Source organism: Erpetoichthys calabaricus, chromosome 2 (genome assembly GCF_900747795.2).
Source record: "Erpetoichthys calabaricus chromosome 2, fErpCal1.3, whole genome shotgun sequence".
In the NCBI taxonomy this organism is placed as follows: Eukaryota; Metazoa; Chordata; class Cladistia; order Polypteriformes; family Polypteridae; genus Erpetoichthys; species Erpetoichthys calabaricus.
This window is the reverse complement of record NC_041395.2, coordinates 270,653,757-270,678,925: the sequence shown is the minus strand read 5'-3', so window position 1 is coordinate 270,678,925 and position 25,169 is coordinate 270,653,757. Positions and strand designations below refer to the sequence as shown.

The 25,169-nt window shown below is 37.6% G+C and overlaps 1 protein-coding gene across 1 annotated transcript in view; it reads left to right on the top strand.

The window, feature by feature from the left end:
* The first annotated feature begins 2,289 nt into the window (after positions 1 to 2,289).
* polr3a (polymerase (RNA) III (DNA directed) polypeptide A) overlaps positions 2,290 to 25,169 on the top strand; it is an 88,284-nt gene continuing 65,404 nt past the window's right edge. Inside the window, exons 1-9 of the mRNA XM_051922923.1 lie at positions 2,290 to 2,488; positions 3,024 to 3,159; positions 3,269 to 3,406; positions 10,451 to 10,622; positions 10,846 to 11,000; positions 12,080 to 12,319; positions 12,673 to 12,835; positions 24,567 to 24,703; positions 24,803 to 24,906. Coding sequence (XP_051778883.1) covers positions 2,445 to 2,488; positions 3,024 to 3,159; positions 3,269 to 3,406; positions 10,451 to 10,622; positions 10,846 to 11,000; positions 12,080 to 12,319; positions 12,673 to 12,835; positions 24,567 to 24,703; positions 24,803 to 24,906 — 1,289 coding nt within the window. The 5' untranslated portion in view covers positions 2,290 to 2,444. The remainder of the gene's footprint in view (positions 2,489 to 3,023; positions 3,160 to 3,268; positions 3,407 to 10,450; positions 10,623 to 10,845; positions 11,001 to 12,079; positions 12,320 to 12,672; positions 12,836 to 24,566; positions 24,704 to 24,802; positions 24,907 to 25,169) is intronic.

The following is a 25,169-nucleotide window of genomic DNA, read 5'->3' as shown; positions in this document are numbered from 1 at the left end:
TAAATAAATGCATAAGTTGATAGATAAATAAATACACACACACGCACACACACACACTTATGGTCTGAACACACACCAGAATGACTGAAAAGGAAGAAAAAATTAAGAGGGGAGAAAAGAAAAAGAAAACTTCTGATTTCACAATCACAGAGTGAGGCATTATACAGATGTATTGTTGCTGGTATAAATTTTAATCATAAATAACAAAAAAATCTCTTTCTGTCTCTATATATATATATAACTTCAAAAATATTAAAGGAACACTTTGAAAACACATCAGATCACAATGGGGAAAAAAAATCATTCTGGATATCTGTACTGATATGGACTGAGTAATCTGTTACGAACAAAAGGATGCCACATCGTTTAATGGAAATGAAAATTATCAACCTACAGAGGGCTGAATTCAGAGACACCCCGAAAATCAAAGTGAAAAAATGATGCGGCAGGCTAGTCCATTTTGCCGAAATTTCAATGCAGCAACTCAGAATTGTACTCAGTAGTTTGTATGGCCCCCATGTGCTTGTATGCATGCCTGACAATGTCGGGGCATGCTCCGTATGAGATGACGGATGGTGTCCTGGGGGATCTCCTCCCAGATCTGGACCAGGGCATCACTGAGCTCCTGGACAGTCTGAGGTGTAACCTGGCGGCATTGGATGGACAGAAGCATAATATCCCAGAGGTGTTCTATTGGATTTAGGTCAGGCGAGTGTGGGGACCAGTTAATGGTATCAATTCCTTCATCCTCCAGAAACTGCCTGCATACTCTCGCCACATTAGGCCGGGCATTGTCGTGCACTAGGAGGAACCCAGAACCCACTGCACCAGATTAGGGTCTGACAATGGGTCCAAGGATTTCATCCCAATACCTACTGGCAGTCAAGGTGCTGTTCTCTACCCTGTAGAGGTCTGTGTGTCCCTCCATGGATATGCCTCCCCAGACCATCACTGACCCACCACCAAACCAGTCATGCTGAGCAATGTTACAGGCAGCATAACATCCTCCAAGGCTTCTCCAGACCCTTTCATGTCTGTCACATGTGCTCAGGGTGAACCTGCTCTCATCTGTGAAATGCACAGGGCAACAGTGGTGAACCTACCAATTCTGGTATTCTATGGCAAATGCCAAATGAGCACCACGGTGCCAGGTAGTGAGCACAGGGCCCACTAGAAGATGTCAGGCCCTCAGGCCACCCTCATGAAGTCTGTTTCTGATTGTTTAGTTAGAGACATTCACACCAGTGACAAGCTGGAGGTCATTTTGTAGGGCTCTGGCAGTGATCATCCTGTTCCTCCTTGCCGAAAGGAGCAGATACTGGTCTTACTGATGGGTTAAGAACCTTCTACAACTGTCCAGCTCTCCTAGAGTAACTGCCTATCTCCTTGAATCTCCTCCGTTCCCTTCAGACTGTGCTGGGTGACACAGGAAACCTTCTGGCAATGGCACGTGCAACCTCTGTAGGGTCCAGGTATTGCCTCATGCTACCAGTAGTGAAACTGACCGTTGCCAAATGCAAAACTAGTGAAAAAACTGTCAGAAAAGATGATAAAGGAAAAATGTCAGTGGCCTCCACCTGTTAAACCTTTCCTGTTTTAGGGGTCATCTCATTGTTGCCCCTGTAGTGCACCTGTTCTTAATTTCATTAACACCAAAGCAGCTGAAACTGATTAACAACCTCTTCTGCTACTTAACTGACCAGATCAATATCCCAGACGTGTCATTGACTTGATGCTATACTCTGATTAAAAGGTGTTCCTTTAATTTTTTTGAGCAGTATATATATATATATTTTATATATATAAAAGAATAGAAGAAAACATATACAGTATTTATATATATATATATATATATATATATATATATATATTTATATATATATATATACTGTATATATATATATATATATATATATATATATATATATACTGTATATATATATATATATATATATATATATATATATATATATATATATATATATATATATATATATATATAAAGAAAATAAAGAAAACAAGTTTTCTTCTTTGTGTCCACTACTCCCATATTCAATTGAGGTATGTTGTCTTACCAAGAAAGAACCAGTTACAGAAAAGATTGAAAATAAACGAGTAGAAATTGTTTCAAGATTGATAGGTAGATAAATAGATAAGTCAATTCATTTCTATCAACTGTAAAAGTCCGTTTAGTCATCTGACCACTAGATGGCAATACTATTCGCTAATTCATGTTTCCGCTCATTGAGCCTTGTGTGTCTTTGTTTCGTTTTTCTCGTTAGCTGAAAGTTGACGGTCGTCAGCCGGCACGTGGCTTGTTGCAGAGGCTCGTAATATGGTTGCCTTCGGTTTGGTTGTTGTATGTACATCTCAGTAATGTGAATTTAGTTGAAAAGGCCTGCATTTTACAGTTCTTATATACCGTTTTTTAACCAACAGCAGCCATGGTAAAGGATCAGTTTAGGGAAACTGATGTGGCTAAGAAAATGTAAGTGTTAAATGAAAATTGTCTGAATATAGACTGTGGTACAGACAAACACACGTTAACAAATTTAAAGCATTTTTCCGTATTCCCCGTAATTCATAGTAATACCGCGTTTTAGTGTTGTTTTAATGAGAATAAAAAAGAAAACCTACTAAATTTACCCAAAGTTTTACCTAATAGAAAAAGGAATGCGTGACTATAATTTGGTTACTTGATTATATGGTGTGTTCTAGTACGCTGATCAATATAACAAGTCAGGTTTTTAAGGTCTCGACTTTTAAATCACTCAGTGGTGACACAGTACATCTGTATAGAATTAAAACAAATAGAGACGTGATCTTTACAAGAAATAAAGTATTATTACTGTGTATTTTATTTTTATGTTGTCATGTTGCTTATAGTAAACGTTTAGAGTGAGTCTCATGTTATTCTTGTTAAATCTCATTATATTTGTGTGGCATATATTTATATTGCAGCCAATAATAATCTAAAGTGTTTTTCATACACAATCATTAAACCTAATTTCTGTCGAACGTAGAAGTCACATTTGTTTCGGAATGAAGTCGGCGGAACAGATGAGACAACAAGCGCACTTACAAGTTGTCAGCAAAAACTTGTACAGTCAGGATATGGGTCACACACCTTTGCCCCATGGTGTGCTAGACCATCGCATGGTGAGTTCTTGATAGTCTTTATTTTAGCTATATGCTATAGTCGATAATGTACGTGTTTGTGGTCTGACGTGGCACTTCGCTTACCTCGCGTTGTATTTTCATTTTTCAGGGTACAAGTGAAAAGGACAGACCATGTGAAACATGTGGAAAGAATCTTGCAGACTGTCTAGGACACTATGGTTATATTGATCTTGAACTGCCTTGTTTTCATGTTGGATACTTTAAAGCTATTATAGGAGTTCTTCAGGTAAGCAAACATTTATAAAATTTAAAACCATTTTTTCCACACAGCCAACAACACTGTAAAACATTGATTTTTCCCTACCTTTCCTAAAATGTGTGCACTTAAAAAAACAACTGTTCAAAACCTTTAAGCCACAGATATTAAAACTGTCAATGAATTGCTCTGTTACACTATATCATCATCATTTCTGTAGCGTGATTAAAAAAGGAAGGCATAGAGAGCATACTGGTTGATAATCAAACCAATAAGAAAAAGTAATTTAATTTTCTGTTTGAGAGCACTACTCATTTTTGATTCATTTACGTAAGTAACCGGCAGCATAAGATAGCGTGGCTTCCAGTAGACTAGTTTCTTTTAAATTTGTTCAAGTTGGAAACATTCAGTTTTCTTGAAGATACATTAAATAGAATACATTGCTAATGTGTTGTAAATTTTAAAAACTAGCAATTAGTTTTGAAATTGCATCGCTTAAAACAGCCAGTAGAGGGCAGCAGAGCAAAAGGAATCGTAAACCTTTTGGGGCGGGTATGTTTACATTAAATGACAAGCAACTATTGTCGCAATCTTTAAAAACGAAACCGTGCCATCTTGTGCAGTGTATAATATATGTACTGTTTAAAAGTTCAGTATTTTTCAATTTAAAGTTATTTTTTCACAATCATGGTATATATTAATTTGCCACATACAATTGTATTCTAAAGTGAAGCATTATATACATTTTATAAATTAAAAAAAAATCCTTGTCTGTTCTTGGAGTTGACCGTGCGAGTGAAAGGTGTCGTAGGTGGATAAAAGTCTTAAAACTTACCGAATATGTCAATTTTTCAAGACAAAAAAATGTTATTGAGTATTGATCTAATAATGAGATTAAATATGTATTACAAAATGATGCATCCATGTCATTTTAAGAAAGAGAAAAAGAACAAGTCTGCTGGATAATCTGAGTGTTACTCAGGTGATGCTAGGTTTATCCAGGTCTGCTGGATAATGCGGGCTTTACCCATTGTAATGCTAGGTTTATCCAATTTTACGTCCTTACCTCAAAAAAAAATTAAATCTGCAAACTCAGTTTCTAGAAATGATTAAATTGCTGGTATTAGAATATTGCCACACCTTGGTGAAATTTTAAAGATGTTTGGTACTCAATATTTAATTGTTTTTATTGAAATTAATTTTAAATTCTTAATTGTTTTCTTTCCTATCAGGGTGTTTTGATTGTACATCATTAAAGTACTGATGTCTTTCAAGGCACAAAACTTAAAGCTAGTAACATTTTAATGTGCAAGACATTCATCATTTTTGTAACTGTTAACAAAAGAAATGGCTGCTCTTTTTCCACAAACTGCTCGAGACTGAAACAGCATCTCCGTAGCTGAATAAAATTTTTTTCTGGTGCACAATTCTCACTTCACACTTTTGTCCCCACTGATTTGTTGGCATGTTTTTGTCTCATGTGCTTTTATTGAGAATAAAAGGTTTAACATGTGGCTGAAATCTTAATGCATAGCCGTATATTGGGACATATGGATAGGAAATGCCATGAGGGGCTGCCTTTTAACTGGGGGTGAAGTAGGTGCTAATATATTGGGATGGGATATAAGTAGGTTGCTTAGGGATTGTTTGAATTAGGAGATATAGGATCAGGCAGTTTATATGAAGTTACAAACTAGGGAAGTTCTCAAGGGATGTAAGATTACAAATATTATTACATTGAAAAAAAACATGATTTGGTTGGCAGCAATTATTAAGGAAGCATCACATTTAAGACCTGAATAGTCAGCACAGAGTTAGTCTAAGAACATCGTGTTGGTTCTGCCAAACTTCTTAATATACAATATTTGAATACACAATATAAACAGTCTTGGTAAGAATACAAATGAGTTTGTAAAGTTTGTAGGTGACATTACATACAATCACATTTACACTGAGGTAAATCCATTGAGACATTTTGGTTGTAAAGAAGATGATAATGGGGTTTGCATACATTGGTGATGTAAAGGAAAAGAGATCAAGTCATGGATGGACTGTAAACAAGAAAGGAAGAGCTGATTTTACTTATTTTGAGCATAGTGCGTGTCTGATCTAATAGTACAAATCATTTGCATTATTCTCCAGAGCAATAGTGAACGTATAATTACGGTTCACAGACGAACATGGATGCCATTGAGTTCCAGCTGAAGCATTGTTTTAAATGAACAAGTTAATACCATTGTGAAAGGAACTAATTCCTGAATATTGTCTGGAGAAAGCAACTGGTGCGAAGGGAAATGTATGTACAAGAGATGCAACATTTAACAATAAATAAAGCTGCAAAATGGGCATTTGTCCAGTGTTTTTCTGCTGTTTTGCGGCTATGCATTAGAACAGCATCTAGACTTTTAACTTGAATAGTTAAGTGGTTTGATGTTTAATTAATATGGAGAGCCATGTATTAGAAATGTCTCTGTACATTTGAAATTTAAAGCAACTGTCAAATAACTTGTTGTATATGAACGAATAGTTTGTGAGATATTTAGCTGTTACTGAGGTTTATTACTCAGCAGTTTAAAACATTTTTTGACATGTAACATGTACAGAACTGTGAAGAAGCCTTATTTCCCATCTTAATATGGAGTTTAGAGGGGTGGTTGATTTTCATTAACATGAAACCTGTTACGTAGAAGCTGGATAATATCCAAGTTTGCAATATGTGCTGCATCATATCCAATTACAGTAAAAAATTACAAATGTCTAATATTAGTCACTAGTACTTATTCTTAATCATAAATATTTATAGGCACGGTTCTTAACACTAGAATTACCAGAGCCTACGAAAAAACTCGTAGATCTGGCCCACCTTAAATCGCTTCTTAAATCCGTTCACATCTCTCCGCCAGAGTCTTTTGTCCTCTAAATGTGCTGATAAAAGACAAGCTGCCAGCAGCCGGCTATTCCATCCCCCCACCGACTTAGAACGTGTGCGAACTTTTCCCAGCTCATGCCTTGATTGATTATCTGGGAGTGAAGTGGAGTTTTAGAGTGGAAATAATAGATCGTTATTTGGAATACATGCTTTTCATGTGTGTTCCGTTTCTACAGTAATCTGTGTAAACACATTGTTAAAACAGAAACTTTTTTCATATTTTAGTAATAAATGTTAAAAAATGTAGTAGGCATAAACTATAGAATGTGTAAAGCCTGAGTTCCAAAAATCAAATAAACACTTTCACAAAAGCTTCAAGGATGACACGACAGTTTCTGTGGCGTAGCGCGCTAAGATTTGCTTCTTAGTAGAGCAGCAGCTTTGCCGTACCTCGCAGACCTGAGTTAGATTCCCTGCTGGAAATAAAGTGTTGCTTTTTTTTTTCTGTTTAACCTCAAACAGATATAAAATTTATAAATTGGTATGCACTGTCAGTTAATGAGATCGTTATATTTTCATGTGGGATGCGCCTTTTAAAATATTTTTTTAACAATTGAGACTGCAATTAACATGAACAATTGTCCTTATAACTTATTTTTAAGATCCATAACACACAGACAGACAGAGCACTGCGTAATAGAGAGACAGACAGGCAGAGATATATAAATAAACAGGGAAGGCACATGTACTGAAAGAAAAAAAGATCAACATGTGCGTTGTTCCTGCAGCACTAAATAAGCTCACATGCTCTAACGTCACCCCTCCCCCCATCTGACTCTCTAAGTGACAGCGCAAGTACAGACACAAACCAAGTAAACATTTGTTCAGCATTTATTTTTCTGCTGTACAGGATCAACAAAGAAAATAGCCTGTTATCTAGACAAATGTTTTTAGCCTCATACTGTCTATTATGTTGTCCACATTTAAGAGACTAAATGGAAGGGAAATAAGGCCAGGTGGATCGGATGTGGATTTAAATTGTTCTATCGTGGTGTGAATGGGAGGAGAAATGGGGTAGGGGTTATTCTGAAGGAACAGTGTGTCCAGAGTGTTTTGGAAGTGAAAAGAGTGTCAGACAGAGTAATGATTATGAAACTGGAAATTGGATGTGTGATGATGAATGTTGTTCGTGCATATGCCCCGCAAGTTGGGTGTGCAAGGTTGAGTTTAGGGAGGAGGTAAGACATGTAATAGGTGGCAGTGAAGAATTACCAGACAGCTGGGCAACTACAGCAGAAGTAAGGGTGACAGCTAGAAGGGTACTTGGCGTGACATCTGGAGAGAGGAATGAGGAAAAGGAAACCTGGTGGTTGAATGGGTAAGTACAGGAGAGTATATAGAGGAAGAGGATGGCAAAGAAGTGGGATAGTCAGAGAGATGCAGAAAGTAGACGAGTATAAGGAGATAAGGCGCAAGTTAAAGAAAGAAAAGGCTTATGATGAGTTGTATGAGCGGTTGGACACTAAGGAGGGAGAAAAGGACCTGTACTGATTGGCTAGCCAGATTGACCGAGCTGTGAAAGATGTGCAGCAGTTTAGTGTCATAAAGGATAAAGATGGAAACATACTCACAAATGAGGAGGGTGTGATGAGAAAATGGAAAGAGTACTTTGAGAGGCTGATGAATGAAAAAAATGAGAGAAAAAGAAGGTTGGATGATCATGTGGAGATAGTGAATCAATAAGTGCAATGGATTACCAAGGAGGAAGTAAGGACAGCTATGAAGAGGATGAAGAATGGAAAGGTAATTGGTCCAGATGACATACCTGTGGAAGCATGGAGGTGTTTAGGAGAGATGGCAGTTTAATTTTTAACCAGATTGTTTAATGGAATCTTGGAAAATGAGAGGATGCCTGAGGAGAGGAGAAGAAGTGTACTGGTTCTGATTTTTAAGAATAAGGTGGATGTGCAGAGCTGTAGTAACTACAGGGGGATAAAATTGATGAGCCACAGCATGAAGTTATTGGAAAGAGTAGTGGAAGCTAGGTTAAGAAGGGAGGTGATAATTAGTGAGCAGCAGTATGGTTTTATGCCAAAAAAGAGCACAACAGGTACAATGTTTGCTCTGAGGGTGTTGATGGAGAAGTATAGGGAAGGCCAGAATGAATCGCATTGTGTCTTTGTGGACCTGGAGAAAGAATATGACAGGGTGCCTCGAGACGAGTTGTGGAATTTTATTAGGAAGTCGGGTAGTGGCAGAGAAGTACATAAGAGTTGTACAGGATATGTATGAGGGAATTGTGACGGTGGTGAGTTCTGCGGTAGGAGTGACAGATGCCTTCAATGTGGAGGTGGGATTACATCAGGGATCGGCTCTGAGCCCTTTATTTACAATGGTGATGGACAGGTTGACGGATGAGATTAGACAGGAGTCCCTTTGGACTATGATGTTTGCTGATGACATTGTGATCTGTAGCGATAGTAGGGAGCAGGTTGAAGAGACCCTGGAGAGGTAGAGATATGCTCTAGGGAGGAGAGGAAAGAAGGTCAGTAGGAACAAGACAGAATACATGTATGTAAATGAGAGAGTGGTCAGTGGAATGGTGAGGATGCAAGGAGTAGAGTTGGCAAAGGGGGATGAGTTTAAACACTTGGGATCAGCAGTACAGAGTAATGGGGTTTGTGGAAGAAAGGTGAATAAGAGAGTGCAGGCAGGGTGAAATGGGTGGAGAAGAGTGTCAGGAGTGATTTGTGGCAGATGGATATTGGCAAGAGTGAAAGGGAAGTTCTACAGGATGGTAGTGAGACCAGCTATGTTGTATGGGTTGGAGACGGTGGCACTGACCTGAAAGCAGCAGACAGAGCTGGAGGTAGCAGAGTTAAAGATGCAAAGATTTTCCCTAGGTGTGACGAGGATGGACAGGTTTAGAAATGAGTATATTAGAGGGTCGGCTCAGATTGGACAGTTGGGAGACTAAGTCAGAGAGGCGAGATTGCGTTGGTTTGGACATGTGCAGAGGAGAGATGCTGAGTATATTGGGAGAATGATGCTAGGAATAGAGCTGCCAGGCAAGAGGAAAAGAGGAAGGCCTAAGAGAGGTTTTATGGATGTGGTGAGAGAAGACATGAAGGTGATGGGTATGACAGAGCAAGATGCAGAGGATAGGAAGATATGGATCAAGATGATCCGCTGTGGCAACCTCTAACGGGAGCAGCCGAAAGAAGAAGAAATACTGTCTATGATGTTTATCGTTAAGCTCTCACGTTAGTAAATGAGAAACAGATTGAGAAGAAAAAAAGGTATGCTTAATATACCTTGCTTAGATTACCTTTTTTCACCTCTTTTCTTAATGTGTAGCACATAGCAAGACATGACCTGTATTAGCCTACCGTATACTGTAAAGCAGGAAAAGAGCAATAATGTTTTGTAGAATTTACCACACTCACGGGCCACAGGTACTAAAATCCAAGGTATGCTTTTTCTGGCCCAAATCTGTGGTTTAGTTGGTTTTATATGTATGAAGAACACTCACAGTAATATACTTTGCTAAAGCTTTTTTCATATCAAACATTTAAGAAAACAGTGGGTTTAATATTTTTTTTAAATTTTCCCTTTATTTATGAAACGGTACAGAATAACAAAAACAATCTAATCAAGAAAACAAAAATGATAAAGCAATACAATATTGTGCTTCAAAAACAATCCATCTAGTTGCCACCTTTAAACTACTTTATATTATTCTGTAGTTTCTCAAGTATGTCTTCCTAAGATTTTCAGTGTTGGTGAGGAAAGAAAGTTTTTTTTTTTCTTAACTCAGTTACAGTTTAATTGGCTGTGTAGTTATCTGTGCAGTAGATTGTCATTGATTAAAAATGTGGCTTTTCTTGACAGCATTGTCTGCTTGTTAAAACTATTTGCTTCCCACATTCGGTTAACAAGTCAGTAAATAAAATGTGTGTAAATTCCTAAAAAAATTTTCTCAGAAATTTCTAATAAAATTGTATATCTGATATTCCACATTTAGCTGTGCACATGCAGCAGAGACTTGTGTCTACCCACATGGCAATTGGTCCTGTTTTTGGTAGTGGCAGAAACATTAAAATTATAAGTAAATCATGAAATAATTGACAGTGGTTTCAACTTTTTAAATAAAGTAGTAATTGTGGTGATGATCAAAATATTTTAAATCTGCCTTTTATGTTTAGATGATATGCAAAACCTGCTCTCGTATCATGCTGTCAAGAGAAGAAAAGAAGCAATTTTTGGATTATTTGAAGAGACCTGGGCTGACATACTTACAGAAACGTGGTTTGAAAAAGAAGATTTCAGAAAAGTGTCGGAAAAAAAACACTTGCTCATACTGTGGAAGTTTCAGTGGTTAGTTCGCTTTTTAATGTTTAGTTCTTTTAATTTGTACTGAATTTATATTTTGTAAACATTTTGAACTTTCCACAGTCAACAGTGCTTTAATATACTGTATGTTTTGTGATTTTCTCATGGATCTCATCACATACCTTGCAGTTTATTTTTATATGCCCGTTTCTTACATTGTAAAGCTTGTTACATATGTAGCTTAATAAGTAATATTTTGTATTTTCAGGCCCAGTCAAAAAGTGTGGTTTGCTCAAAATAATTCACGAGAAATACAAGACAAACAAAAAAGTTGTTGATCCAGTTGTATCAGATTTTCTACAATCTTTTGATATTGCAATAGAGCACAACAAAGAAGTGGAATCATTGCTGGGCAGAGCTCAGGTAAATGTTTTAGTGTTCTCATTATTAAGAAATTGTATTCTTAGCCAGGCATAGTAATTGCAGGAGTTAAAACATAATTGGTTCTGTTAAGATTTGTAGCAGAGATTTTGAATGGGCTTTTTGAAGTCAATATTGGACATAAACTACCAAGTGATTGCACGAAAGAATGTCAGTAATGTGAGAGAATTTTGCTAATCATTGAAGGCCTGTAATATTTATTGTGATTAATGTAAATATGTTCTCCATTTTAAATTTTTCATTCCTTTTGAAGAAAAAAAAAATCACTCTTTGCTGAGTATTGTAGCATACACACTCTGGCCACTTTATTAGGTACACCTATTTAACTGATTGTTAGCACAAATATCTAATCAGCCAATCACTTGGCAGCATCTAATACATTTAGGCATGTAGACTAGACATTGTCCAGACAACCTACTGAAGTTGAAACAGAGCATCACAATGTGGAAGAAAGGTGATTTAAGTAACTTTGAGTTTGACATGGTTGTTGGTGCAAGCCAAGCTGGTCTGGGAAAGGCATCTTTTAATTTTAAATTTTAGAAAGGGAATGGAGTACAGCCATTCACAAAATACATTTTAATTGATTATGTTTTCATGCTCAATGTAATTCAGTTAAAAACTGTATATCATTTACAAATAAAATATCTATAATATACCAAGGGAGAGATCCAATCTGTAAGTGATTTCATTAAGCAAATACATCACTAGGTCACTTGTTTTTTGGAGTGTTATACACTCAAATCATTTTAGATAGATATTTTTATTATTTCTCTGATAGCATTGCATCTAAAATTGCACTGCAATGGCAATATTTTGGTAGTACCATATTCAATGTCATTGTCCTGTGAAAAATCTGAAAGTAAGAATGCTGGACCTGTGCTGAACCTGCTTAAAGACAATAAAAATGGTATTTGATACAATGCCATTGCAACCTTTTTTCTGTTAAGGTAAAATAACCAAAGCTTTTTTATATGTTTTAAAGATTTTGTATTTTAAATACTTTCTGAACTTTAAGGTTCAGTCTAAATTAGGATTAAAATCTGTTAAACTTTTTTATTCAGGAAAACCTTAACCCACTGGTTGTACTTAACTTGTTTAAGAGGATTCCCTCAGAGGATGTTCCGTTACTTTTGATGAACCCAGAGGCGGGTAAGCCTGCTGATTTGATTCTGACACGGCTGCTAGTTCCCCCACTGTGTATAAGACCATCTGTGATTAGTGACCTGAAATCAGGAACCAATGAGGATGATTTGACAATGAAACTGACAGAAATCATCTTCCTCAATGATGTCATTAAAAAGGTACATATTTCAATATTTTTTTAAAGATGTTACTTTTTGTCATTTTTCTAATACTTTTTTTTTTACCTTTAGGTTTGTATTGTTTCAATGTATCTTGTATGCCATTTGAAAATATTGAAAACAATTTTTTTTTCTGTCATCTTTTAAAAATTTCAAATTAATAAATTCTTTATAAAAGATGATTTCATCCGTGACCATTTTTGCCCCGTTACTTTAAATATACATCTATGACGCATGCCTTTTTTTATTGTAAACTAATTTTTTCTACAGTAGTGGATTTTAAGAGTGTAATGCCCAGTGAAATGGAAACATGTATTATGAACAGATTGGAGAAAATCTTTCTTTGTTTCCAGCATCGAATGTCTGGAGCTAAGACTCAGATGATCATGGAAGACTGGGACTTTCTCCAGCTGCAGTGTGCTCTTTATATTAACAGCGAACTTTCAGGAATACCTCTCAATATGGCACCTAAGAAATGGACTAGAGGCTTTGTTCAGAGGCTCAAAGGAAAACAAGGTAAAAAGATGAACAGTAAATTGCAAATACATTCCACCTTGATATGCTGTTTAAGTTAATAGATATGCAGTTTGTATGTTGCAATGCAAGTGATTATCAGTGGCATTTTTTTGACTAGTTGTAGACAATATTAGGCTTGTAAATGATATGCAGTTGTTTCTGTTGAGTAATTATTGGCCTTTTTTGATTAATCAGTGATTTTATTGTTACTGTGTTATTTTACAGTCAGCGTGGGCATATCTTTCATTATGTGAATGTGCATGTTTTTTCTTCTCCTCCTTCTCTTGCCCTCTCATTTGGGATAAGGAAGTGGTTCCCGTGCAGTTGTTACAGCTCCATAGCATGAGGCTGACTGCTTTGAGTGGAATGTGAGCAATGCTGTAGTATTCAAATATTAAACATGTAATAGCCTAAAAAAGAAGTTCACTTTCAAAGGTTTCTATATTTGCAATAGAAAAATGCATAAAAAGAAACCCATATATACTACGGGTATAGCAACAGACAAATGTTACAATACAAAACGTCATTTTTAGGTCTACTATGTGAAAATGTTTTGTTATGTCTTTGGCCAACACTGTTGTAATGAATTAAGGAAACTACAGTGGCCCTAAACAGGAGAGTTGTGTATGTGTATAAGACAGCGATTTTGATCGTTCTTTGATGGGCTTGATCTTTGTATGTACCATTTTTGCCTACAATGCTACTCAGTTCAGTCTCTGTGTTGATTATAAAAAAGTTACCTGCTTTTATTAGAAGTAACATCATCAGTTATATTATGTTGGCCTTGATTTGCAAGTATCAGGCCAATAAGAAAGATCATATGGAAAATAAGAGGAGTTGATCAGGTAGTGCAAGTATGTAAAAATATAAGTGTGTGGCAGCAAATCAGTATACACAAAAAAGGTACATAATATAGATCTAAAATAAAAGGAGAGTACTGGTTCGTCATATTTGTCACTCGTCAGTGAATCTTTGCTAATGCAATGTTATGCAGAGACTGGTAAGTTGATTTTACTTAAAATTTGGTGAAATACATTTAAAAGTATTATGTTACTGAATTCTGAAATTTCTGTAATTAACAATAAGAGTCTGAGCTCTAGGTTTTTGTGGCAAGTCACTTTGATTTTTATCACAGCAGAGAAAAATCACTTTCTGATCCAATGTTGTCATTACAGTTTAAAAAACAAATAAATGGATCTTAAGAGTTCATGTGGTAAGAAATCTGCAGCTCTGATACACTCTCAATAAATAAATAACATCTACACTCTTGTCTTCATGTGGGGTGTGGTAGCATGGCAGGCGTGGCTTCAGTGCAGGTGGGAGCGGATGAACCTGCATTTTGTGCACACTTGCAGGGTTGCCCGTGAGGCTAATTAGTTCTGGTGCTGTGATTGCCACAGTTGTGCCACCACCCCCCCCCCCCCCGCCTTTAAAGGAAAAGTGGTTTTGGGGGGAGAGTGATGGATGGGGTCAGAAAAAGGAAAGGACAAATGGAGTGATCGGAGGTTAAAAAGGGAAAAAGAAACCGGTCGGGAGAGAGACCAGAAGCCTGAGGTTCAAGGAAAGGCACTCTTGTTAAATGAACACCAGGAAGCAAGAGAGGCCTGATCAATGGCGTGTCCCGTAATGGCTGAATGTGAGCATTGGAAGAGGAGTGTGAGGCTTGACAGGTTGCCCTGTGTGTGCCGATGGAAGGGTGGGAGGGAAAAGAGCCTGGATTTGCTGGTTGGCTGCACCTATCAGGATTATGTCTTCTCTAGCTGCACCTTTAGAAAGCAGCATTGAGGCTTATTGTGTTTTAATAGGAGAAGGTCTCCGATTTAAACCTCACCTTAAAGGATTATTTATTTCCAGGATTTTAAACTCCACTTGGGCACTATTTTTATGGATTATTTATTTCATTTTGGAGGATTTTTAACTGCACTATTTCGAACACTTGTGATTCTGAGTTTAAATAAAAGCAATGTTCAACTCGGTTACACCCATCCCTTGTTGACTGTGTACGTGTCCTCGCCTGCTGTGGCCCATCTAGTTATGCTATCGACAGTGGTGGGTTACAAAGACTCCCAATTAAGCTAATGTGAGTTTGGCACTGACCTGCACCATCATAACACCTAGTATATTTTGCAGATATATATCACTTGGACTCCTAGTGACTCTGTATATTATAACTATTCCACCTCCACCTAAATCTTCATTATCTAAGTCTATTCATCTTTTATTTACTTACTTTTCAGTGTTTGAGTCACCCCAAGTCCAAAGCAGGACCCAAACTCTTACCCTGTCCTATGCATGTACAACAAAGAGCCAAGTTCTGCCAAACAGAATGCCTTGTACATAGTTACCTACTCTACCTTTCAAATTCAAGTCCTTGTTTTGCACATAACATAATTTAGTGCTCCATGTGCAGCACAATTCCAGTTATTAGCTATCTTTTCTAAACTTTTTTCTCCTCCTCTTAGTAACTCAGATTGAAACAGCAAACTGGTTAAATAAATCCTGTAAGGATTTTTACATTCCTTTAGTCTAAGAAGACTTGCACACAAACTACTGTAGTTATTTGACAGGAATATGATTAAGCATTTTTGTACTTCATGGTTATTTTGACACATATTTGCTTTTAATATACACTGTGTGCACAATTATTAGGCAAGTGAGTATTTTGACCATATCATAATTTTCATGCATATATTCCATCTCCAAGCTGTATAAACTTGAATGCTTATTTGATTTAAGCATATCCGGTGATGTGTATTTGTGTAATGAGGGAGGGTGTGGCCTAAGGAGACCAACATCCTATATCAAGGTATGCATAATTATTAGGCAGCTTGTTTTCCTCGGGCAAAATGGGCCAAAAAAGAGATTTAACTGACTCTGAAGAGTGAAAAATTGTAAAGTCTTTCAGAGGGATGCATCACTCTCCAAATTGCTAAGATATTGGGGTGTGATCATAGAACCATCAAAGTGTTTTGTTGCAAATAGTCAACAGGGTCGCAAGAAATGTGTTGAGAAAAAAAGATGCAAATTAACTGCCACAGATTTGAGAAGAATCAAATGTGAAGCAACCAGGAACCCGTTATCCTCTAGTGCTGTCGTATTCCAGAACTGCAACCTACCTGTAGTGCCTAGAAGTACAAGGTGGTCAGTGCTCTGAGACATGGCCAAGGTAAGGAAAGCTGAAACCCAACCACCACTGAGCAAGACACATAAACTGAAACGTCAACACTGGGCCAAGGAGTATCTGAAGACAGATTCTTCAAAGGTTTTATGGACTGATGAGATGAGAGTGACGCTTGATGGACCAGATGGATGGGCCCATGGCTGGATCAGTAACGGGCACAGAGCTCCACTTTGATTCAGACGCCAGCAAGGTGGAGGTGGGGTACTGGTATGGGCGGGTATTATTAAAGATGAGCTAGTTGGACCTTTTCGGGTTGAAGATGGACTCAAATTCAACTCCCAAACCTACTGCCAGTTTTTAGAAGACACTTTCTTCAAGCAGTGGTACAGGAAAAAGTCAGCATCTTTCAAGAGGACTGTGATTTTTATCCAGGACAATGGTCCATCATACGCATCAAAGTACTTCACTGTGTGGCTAGCCAGTAAAGGCCTTAAAGATGACAGAATAATGACATGGCCCCCTTTCTCACCTGACCTAAACCCTATTGAAACTTGTGGGCCCTTCTTAAACAGGAGATTTACTGGGAAGGAAAACAGTACACCTCTCTGAACAGTGTCTGGGAGGCTGTAGTCACTGCTGCACACAAAGTTGATCGGCAACAGATCAAGAAACTAACAGATTCCATGAATGGAAGGCTTATTGCTGTTATTGAAAAGAAGGATGGCTATATTGGTCACCGATTTATTTATTTATTTTTTTCATGACAGAAATGTTTATTTGGAAATTGTGTTTGTTTATTATTCTCCCTTTAACATAAAAATAAACAAGGGAGATCGGGAAAATGTAAGTTTTTGATTTAGTTGCATAATAATTCTACACACTAATAGTTGCCAAATAATTGTGCACACACATGTATTCCCCTGATAATGTTCACACTCACATTTCCTTTGTGTAACATTCAGGTTTCAGGTTTATTAACATTTTGAATTGACTGATGGCACTGTATTTGTTTCATATTAAAATTAATCCCAAAAATACAACTTGCCTAATAATTGTGCACACAGTGTATATATTTAGTGGCTCAAAATATTTTTTGATACACCTTCACATTTTTTGAAGATCCAGCTTAGGTCAAGTAGGTCACCACCTACTAGGAGAATGAGGCTGGACCTGGCCACACTCCAAGAACAGGCTGTTTCTAAATAGTTTGCATGCTATTCATTTGAAGAAATTTTAGACTTGGGTGCGACTGCTGATCCTAATGTGATATGGGAGACCTTCTGTGACAAGTCCCTGAAGGTTTCTGAGGGTTGTGATAGTGTGGCCAATGTTCTCAGAATGAGGTATTTCATCCTGCAGGACACCATGAATATCATTGAGAGGAAACTCGGCACGCGGTTTGGTAGCAACTCTAGTCTCTACTGGGAACTAAAAAGGATGTTTGCAAGTGCTCTGAGGGCAAATAAGGAGGCATTTGTTAGTGGAATCTGTGAGCAAGTGAAACACCATCTGTGGTTTAGTGACCCACTCCCTGCTTATAGAGGAAGCAAAACATTTCCTATATCTTAATCTGTTCCTCTAAGGGTTGCAGTCAGGGCAGGTGATGGAACAGTCCTTACGGATAATGCTGCATTTGTGACCCACAAGGCTGGCTACTTTGAGGAGCTGCTTAAAGATGATCCCCCAGCTAGCACATTGGACGTCTTTGGGTTCACGGTTCTTGATGCTTATCCTCCAATTAGCTGTGAAGCAGCTGAGGGTAAGAAATGCTGCAGGGATCTGTGGTATCCGGGGTGAACTTCTCCAGGTTGCTGGTAAGGCCGTCCTCCTTCGACTCAGTTGATCAAGCTACCCTATGGTATATCCTGACACTTTGCGGGATCCCCTTGAAGTTGCTGGATGTCATTGCCAGCCTATACACTGGTACTGTTAGTGCTGTGCATAGTGTAGGCAAAACGTCAGTGTTTTTCCTAGTTGATTCTAGGGTTCATCAGGGGTGTGTTCTTGCTCCTGCTCTGTTCAGTGCTTGCATGGACTGAGTGTAGGGCAGGGTTGTGGGGTCCAGTGGCTGTGGGGCATCTATTGATGAAGAAAGATTCATTGACTTTGCCGATGATGCTGTGATCTTTGCAGAGTCGATGAAGGCTCTGATTGGGGCTCTTGAGAGACTGAACAAGGGGTCTGAGTGTCTGGGCTTGCGAGTGTCTTGGATAAAAACCAAGATCCAGACCTTTAATGACCTCTTGGGCACCGCCATCAGCAGGATGTTTGTCAGCGGAGAGAATGTTGTCCCCATCGAGAGGTGACATTCATGTCTCTGGTGTCTCTTCCTATGAAGTCAGTAGACAGATTGGGTTGCTGGAAAGAGGTGTGTGGTGCTCCTAATATCTCTGTAAAAGGACAAAGGTCCTAGTCTTTATAGTCCTGGTGCTTCCTGTTTTACTATATGGTTGTGAGACATGGACGCTATCCAGTGACCAGAGATGAAGACTGGACTCCTTCAGTACTGTGTCTCTTCAGAAAATCCTTGGGTACCACTGGTTTGACTTTGTCTCAAACGAGTGGTTGCTCAAGGAGTCCTGAATGAGGCATATTACCTCCCATTGTGAGGGAGTGTCAGTTACAGCACTATGGCCATGTGGCGTTATTCCCTGAGGGTGATCCAGCTCGCAGAGTCCTCACTATTGAGGACCCAAGTGACTGGACCTGGCCAAGGGGACACCCATGTAACACCTGGCTGCAGCAGATAGATGGTCATTTCTGAATGGTGGGAATGGACCACGTGTCTGCTAGGAGGGTTGTGAACCAGGTTCCCAAGCTATTTCATCATCTGGTGGGGTGCAGCAACACGCTGTACCAGTGCATGATCTCCAGTCTGACCTGACCCGTCCCGACCCGTTATTGTAGCTGCTGCAATGGCTTCATGCATTTCCTGTTCTTTTTCGTGATGTTCCTTACTGGCCACCAACCACAGCATCTGACTTCAATGACCAAAAGATATCTAATAATACACTTTTTTTTTTTTTTTGTAGGGTCATCACTTCTGTCTCTTGTGAGCGCTTTTAGAACCACTAGAAGCACTACGTTTTGGACCCATGATTATATTCAAAGTTTTTTGCATTAAAGAAGATGCAAAATGTTTTGAGAAGGATCACTGTGTAAGCAAATCATGTGTGTGAGGCTGGCTTCCGAGACAAATACAGTGCGGCAAAAAAGTATTTAGTCAGCCACCAATTGTGCAAATTCTCCCACTTAAAAAGATGAGAGAGGCCTGTAATTTTCATCATAGGTATACCTCAACTATGAGAGACAAAATGAGAAAAAAACCCAGAAAATCACATTGTCTGATTATTAAAGAATTTATTTGCAAATTATGGTGGAAAATAAGTATTTGGTCACCTACAAACACAAGCAAGATTTCTGGCTCTCACAGACCTGTAACTTCTCCCGTCCTCCACTTGTTACCTGTATTAATGGCACCTGTTTGAACTCGTTATCAATATAAAAGACACCTGTCCATAACCTCAAACAGTCACACTCCAAACTCCACTATGGCCAAGACCAAAGAGCTGTCAAAGGACACCAGAAACAAAATTGTAGACCTGCACCAGGCTGGGAAGACTGAATCTGCAATAGGTAAGCAGCTTGGTGTGAAGAAATCAACTGTGGGAGCAATTATTAGAAAATGGAAGACATACAATACCACTGATAATCTCCCTCGATCTGGGGCTCCACACAAGATCTCACCCCGTGGGGTCAAAATGATCACAAGAACAGTGAGCAAAAATCCCAGAACCACACGGGGGGGGGACCTACTGAATGACCTGCAGAGAGCTGGGACCAAAGTAACAAAGGCTACCATCAGTAACACACTACACCGCCAGGGACTCAAATCCTGCTTAAGCCAGTACATTTGCAGGCCCGTCTGAAGTTTGTTAGAGAGCATTTGGATGATCCAGAAGAGGATTGGGAGAATGTCATATGGTCAGATGAAACCAAAATAGAACTTTTTGGTAAAAGCTCTACTCGTCGTGTTTGGAGGAGAAAGAATACTGAGTTGCATCCAAAGAACACCATACCTACTGTAAAGCATGGGGGTGGAAACATCATGCTTTGGGGCTGTTTTTCTGCAAAGAGACCAGGACGACTGATCCGTGTAAAGGAAAGAATGAATGGGGCCATGTATCGTCAGATTTTGAGTGAAAACCTCCTTCCATCAGCAAGGGCATTGAAGATGAAACATGGCTGGGACTTTCAGCATGACAATGATCCCAAACACACCGCCCGGGTAATGAAGGAGTGGCTTTGTAAGAAGCATTTCAAGGTCCTAGAGTGGCCTAGCCAGTCTCCAGATCTCAACCCCATAGAAAATCTTTAGAGAGAGTTGAAAGTCCGTGCTGCCCAGCGACAGCCCCAAAACATCACTGCTCTAGAGGAGATCTGCATGGAGGAATGGGCCAAAATACCAGCAATAGTGTGTGAAAACCTTGTGAAGACTTACAGAAAACGTTTGACCTCTGTCATTGCCAACAAAGGGTATATAACAAAGTATTGAGATGAACTTTTGTTATTGACCAAATACTTTTTTTCCACCATAATTTGCAAATAAATTGTTAGTGAGCTGTAACTTTTTACAAAAATGAACTTATAGTAAATTTATGTATGTATTTATGGGAATAAATGTTAAAAATATTATCGCATATATTTTATGCATTTATGACATACTAGCTGTTTTTGTTTTCTTTACATTTTCTAGCCTGAGCACATTGTCTGTGGTTTCCCATTGTAGGCTGCAAAACTCACAAACTTTCCATTTAATTATTGATGGCAAATCCATGAATAGGCACATTTGTAAATCATATACCTGAAAATCACAATAGCCGACTGTAACATTTTGTCCTAACAAACATTTTACTGATTGAAAATATTGTAGTTTTTCCACTAGATGGAGCACTGTATTCATGTAACAGTCTTTTTTTTGTATGCAGCAGTACTTCTTAAATTGATTCCTGGTGTACCTCTGTAGGTTAAGGTTTTATTCTAACCAGTGTCACAAATCAATGAACACTCTTAGTTCTAATTATGTGGACATTTTTCTCTTAATTTGCTAGTATGATATTGACATTTAGGAGAAATTCAGTATGTTCTACTTCTTGTTAAAGCTTTAAATACTTTCATTTTACAACTAAGTTACCTTAGTTTGCTCTTATTTGAATCTAAACACTGACTATTTAGTGATAGTCAAAGTGACACTAAATGCTAAAGAAATTAAATAACAAAGCAGAATTATATTCATACCCGTTTCTGAATTTCATTATAAGAGAAGAAAAATGTTTAGCAAATTAAACATTTGAATCAGTTATAATGAAGGGTGAATCATTAATTTTGTGAAACTGCTTCATTATTACTAAATCTGAGAGCAACTTACTATAACATTAAAAGTATTACAAAAATGCCATTCAGCCCAACAAAGCTTGCCAGTCCTATCCACTTAATTCCTCCAAAATAACATCAAGTTGAGTTTTGAAGTTCTCTATAGGCCTACTGTTTACTATACTACTTGGTAACTTATTCCACGTGTTTATGGTTCTCTCTGTGAAAAATAAAACCTGTTTGTGCAAAATTTACCCTTAAGTTTCCAACTGTGTATCCATGTTCTCGTCAAAATAATTTTAACGTAACAGTCTCAATCCACTGTACTAATTCCCTTCATAATTTTAAACACTTTAATCATGTCACCTCTTAATCTCCTTTTGCTTAAACTGAGAAGGCTCAGCTGTTTTCAAAACAGCATGTTTCCTCATACCTCATTCGCTGCAGTCCTGGAATCAGTTTACCATATATACTCACGTTTAAGTTCTCCCATGGATAAGTCTGGGCTTACTGTATAATTTCCGGTATTTTATAATGTCGCTCATATAAGTCGAATGCGGAAAACTCACGCTGTTGGTCCAAGAGATTATGATATGCTAACGCTCACCTGAGAGAGTAACCACGGAGCACACTGCCTTTTTTTTTTTTTTCTATGTATTGTGCCTACGTGACCACACGGTAATACCCGAACTATTCCAAAGCGACGTTTGCACTGTTATGTATTTTTTGTATCTCACATCCTCATACACCTTTATCGTAAGAGCATCCCTTATCTACGATGGAGTGTTCGATCAGAGGAAAGTATGAGGCTGGTTTTAAATTAAAAGTCGTTGACGTGGCAAAAGAAATTGGTAACTGCACTGCTACAACAAAATTCGATGTGTCTGAGAAAGTGGTGCGAGATTGAAGGAAGCAAGAAGAAGTAAAAAAAAAAAAAAAGTTGCATTTTTGAACAGGCATATAAGTTGGGGTTTGATTTTATGACCCAACTTATATGAGGGTATTTACGGTAGTCACTGTTCCTGGCGTGAGTTGCTCCACGTCCAAGGAAGTTCAGGCTCTTGATACCAAAAGTCAGAGCCCTGTGGGGAAAGGGTGACACATGGCGATTGATCGTAAAATGGTGAAAATCATGTAAAGTGTTCTTGTGTGTTATGTGATGTGACTGTTATGTTTCTGCTAAGTGGTTTGTCACAGTGAAATGACCTGTAGTCACAAACATTATACACAAAAAGTACACTTTAACCTCCTTAGTGTTACATTTTCTGTTGAAAAAACAAGTAAAAAGCATTGCATTTTTTGGCTTGAAAAGTGACATATTTATTAAATGTGATCTTTCTACTATAACACATGCAAGAAACTAAAAGTAAAAAGTCAGAACTGTAGAAAGTACAATAATGATACAAAAAATAATGAAATAATAAAAATAATGCTAATACCGTATATACTGTCAAAGTATGTTGTTTGTATGGTATATCTTGAAGCATGGTCCAATGTCACAGTTGGGACAATAGTAGCGTCATTGCTTGCAGATTTTTTTTCCAGACTGATCTGCTTTTGAACAGCACACTGTGTCACTTTTGGACTCATCAGAATAACTTTCAGTTTCACTGTCTGTTTCAATTTCACTTTGTCATCACTGTCAAGAGCATGCAACAACTGTTGAAAAACGTTTCATACGAGATTCCATTATGAGGCTAGGAGAAGATGTGTCTGCACCATTACCTGGGTACCACTTGGGCCTGTTGCTTATGCAAGACACGCCTATATCGTTTCTCAAGCAACGCTCCATACAAACGCTTTTGGCACTTTTACAGCCCAAGTAATCCTAGGGTCTAACTCTCTTATGCAAGATGTGTCTGTGCAGTTGCCAAGTGATGCTTTTGACTACGCTTTTAGCACTGTTTTTACAGCCCGAGTGGCACTCGGGTCTGACCCTAAGGAGGTTAATTTATGTTGTTTTGAAGTGTTTCTTGTTGTGTGCAATTACCTGGTTTGAATAAAAAATCTTTTTCTTTTGTATTTAACTTGTGTGTGGCTTCCCCATTTTGCATACAAGTTTAAAACTGTTCTAACAGAGACCACTAATGAATATATACAAAAATGACTTGATGGAGACATGAGCTGAAGCCTGCAAGGACTACTAGAATCATTATATTGGTGTGATTGTATGAATGAAAGGGTTAAATTAATCATTTATGAAGTGCTTAAGAGGAGATTTCAAAATATTGCGATGTAGGTATCGCGGTTCGTGAAATTGCTTAAAAATATCATAAAATTATTTATAGACCATATCACCCAATCCTAATTCAAATATAACGTTTATACTTCCTACGTGTAATACTTCTGTAATCTGTAACTATTTAACGGATTCTGGATTATCTGTCTATCCTCCTAGCTTGGTATTATCTACAAACCTAAGGAGCTTGTTGTTTATATTACTATCCAAATCATATATATAACTTCACCGAAAATTCCCACCTAATTTAGTTTGATCATATCTGTGTGTTGCTTCCTCATAGAATTCCTCCAGCATGTTAGTAAAACAGGACTTCCTTCTTTTGAATCCATACTGACTGTTCAGTAAAACTCCTTTTCTTACAATGTGTTGCTCAATTTTATCCTTAATAATTCTTTCCATTAATTTACCTGTGATGCATGTTAAACTTAATGACCTATAGTTACTTATATCTGCCTGATTACCATTTTTATATAATCGGATATTTGCTATTTTCCAGTCTGTTGGAATTTCCTCTCTGCACAGTAACTTTCTAAAAAATAAGTGTCCTGGTTTTATATCTGTACTGACCAACATCCTTAAGAACGCAAGAATTAATATTAACTGGTCCTTGTGATATGTTTGACTTCAGCCTATTTAATCTGAGCAGTATTTCTTCCTATACAATTTCCAAATCACTCAGAACCTCCTTAGTAGTCCCTATTAATGTTGGGAGGTTATAACTTGATTTTCAGCAATGCACTGGTGTAGTAACAGATGATTGCATTTTCTTTGTAGAGGTTTTTATTTATGAGACTGATATGGAATTATTTGTTGTATTAGTTTTATTGGCTACATTGTACATAGATTAGGTTCTTCCTAATAAATAGTTTGTTTTAAACATTAAAATGTTCAGTATATTGCTTTCAGTACATAAAGAACATTGTGCAGACTTTCTTAGACTATGTGGCTTTGAAAATTGTTTCAAATTCCCATGATTTTTTCCTCAACTCTATTAGGAAGATTCAGAGGAAATTTATCAGGAAAAAGAGTCGATTTTTCTGGAAGAACAGTCATTTCACCAGACCCAAACTTGCGCATTGATGAAGTAGCAGTGCCTGTACATGTTGCCAAAATATTGACTTATCCTGAAAAGGTAACATTTTTGTTTATCAAGTATTGTTCATGCCTTTATTTATATATAAAAAAAAAAAGTAATTTGATCAATTGCTGAAAAAAGTTATTGTTCTTGTAGGTGAACAAAGCTAACATTGATTTTTTGCGGACACTTGTACGAAATGGCCCCGAAGTTCATCCTGGAGCAAATTTCATTCAGCAACGCCATACTAACATGAAAAGGTGAGTAAATGTTTTTTCAAGTGGGTATGTTGCATTAGGAAAATGCAGTTTATTTATTTGTTCCACTCTCAGATAGCAAAGCAGAAGGGTTTTTCTTTATTAATACCAATTTTGTTCCCTTTGTTTATGGTTTTAGTTATACCCTATAATTCAGTCATTCCAGTTCATTCACACTAACTGTTGGTAATGAAAATGTCACAAATTAAAGTATATTGTTCTGTTACTTTGAAAACAATTCGCTGATTTTTGGTCTGTCTGTTATT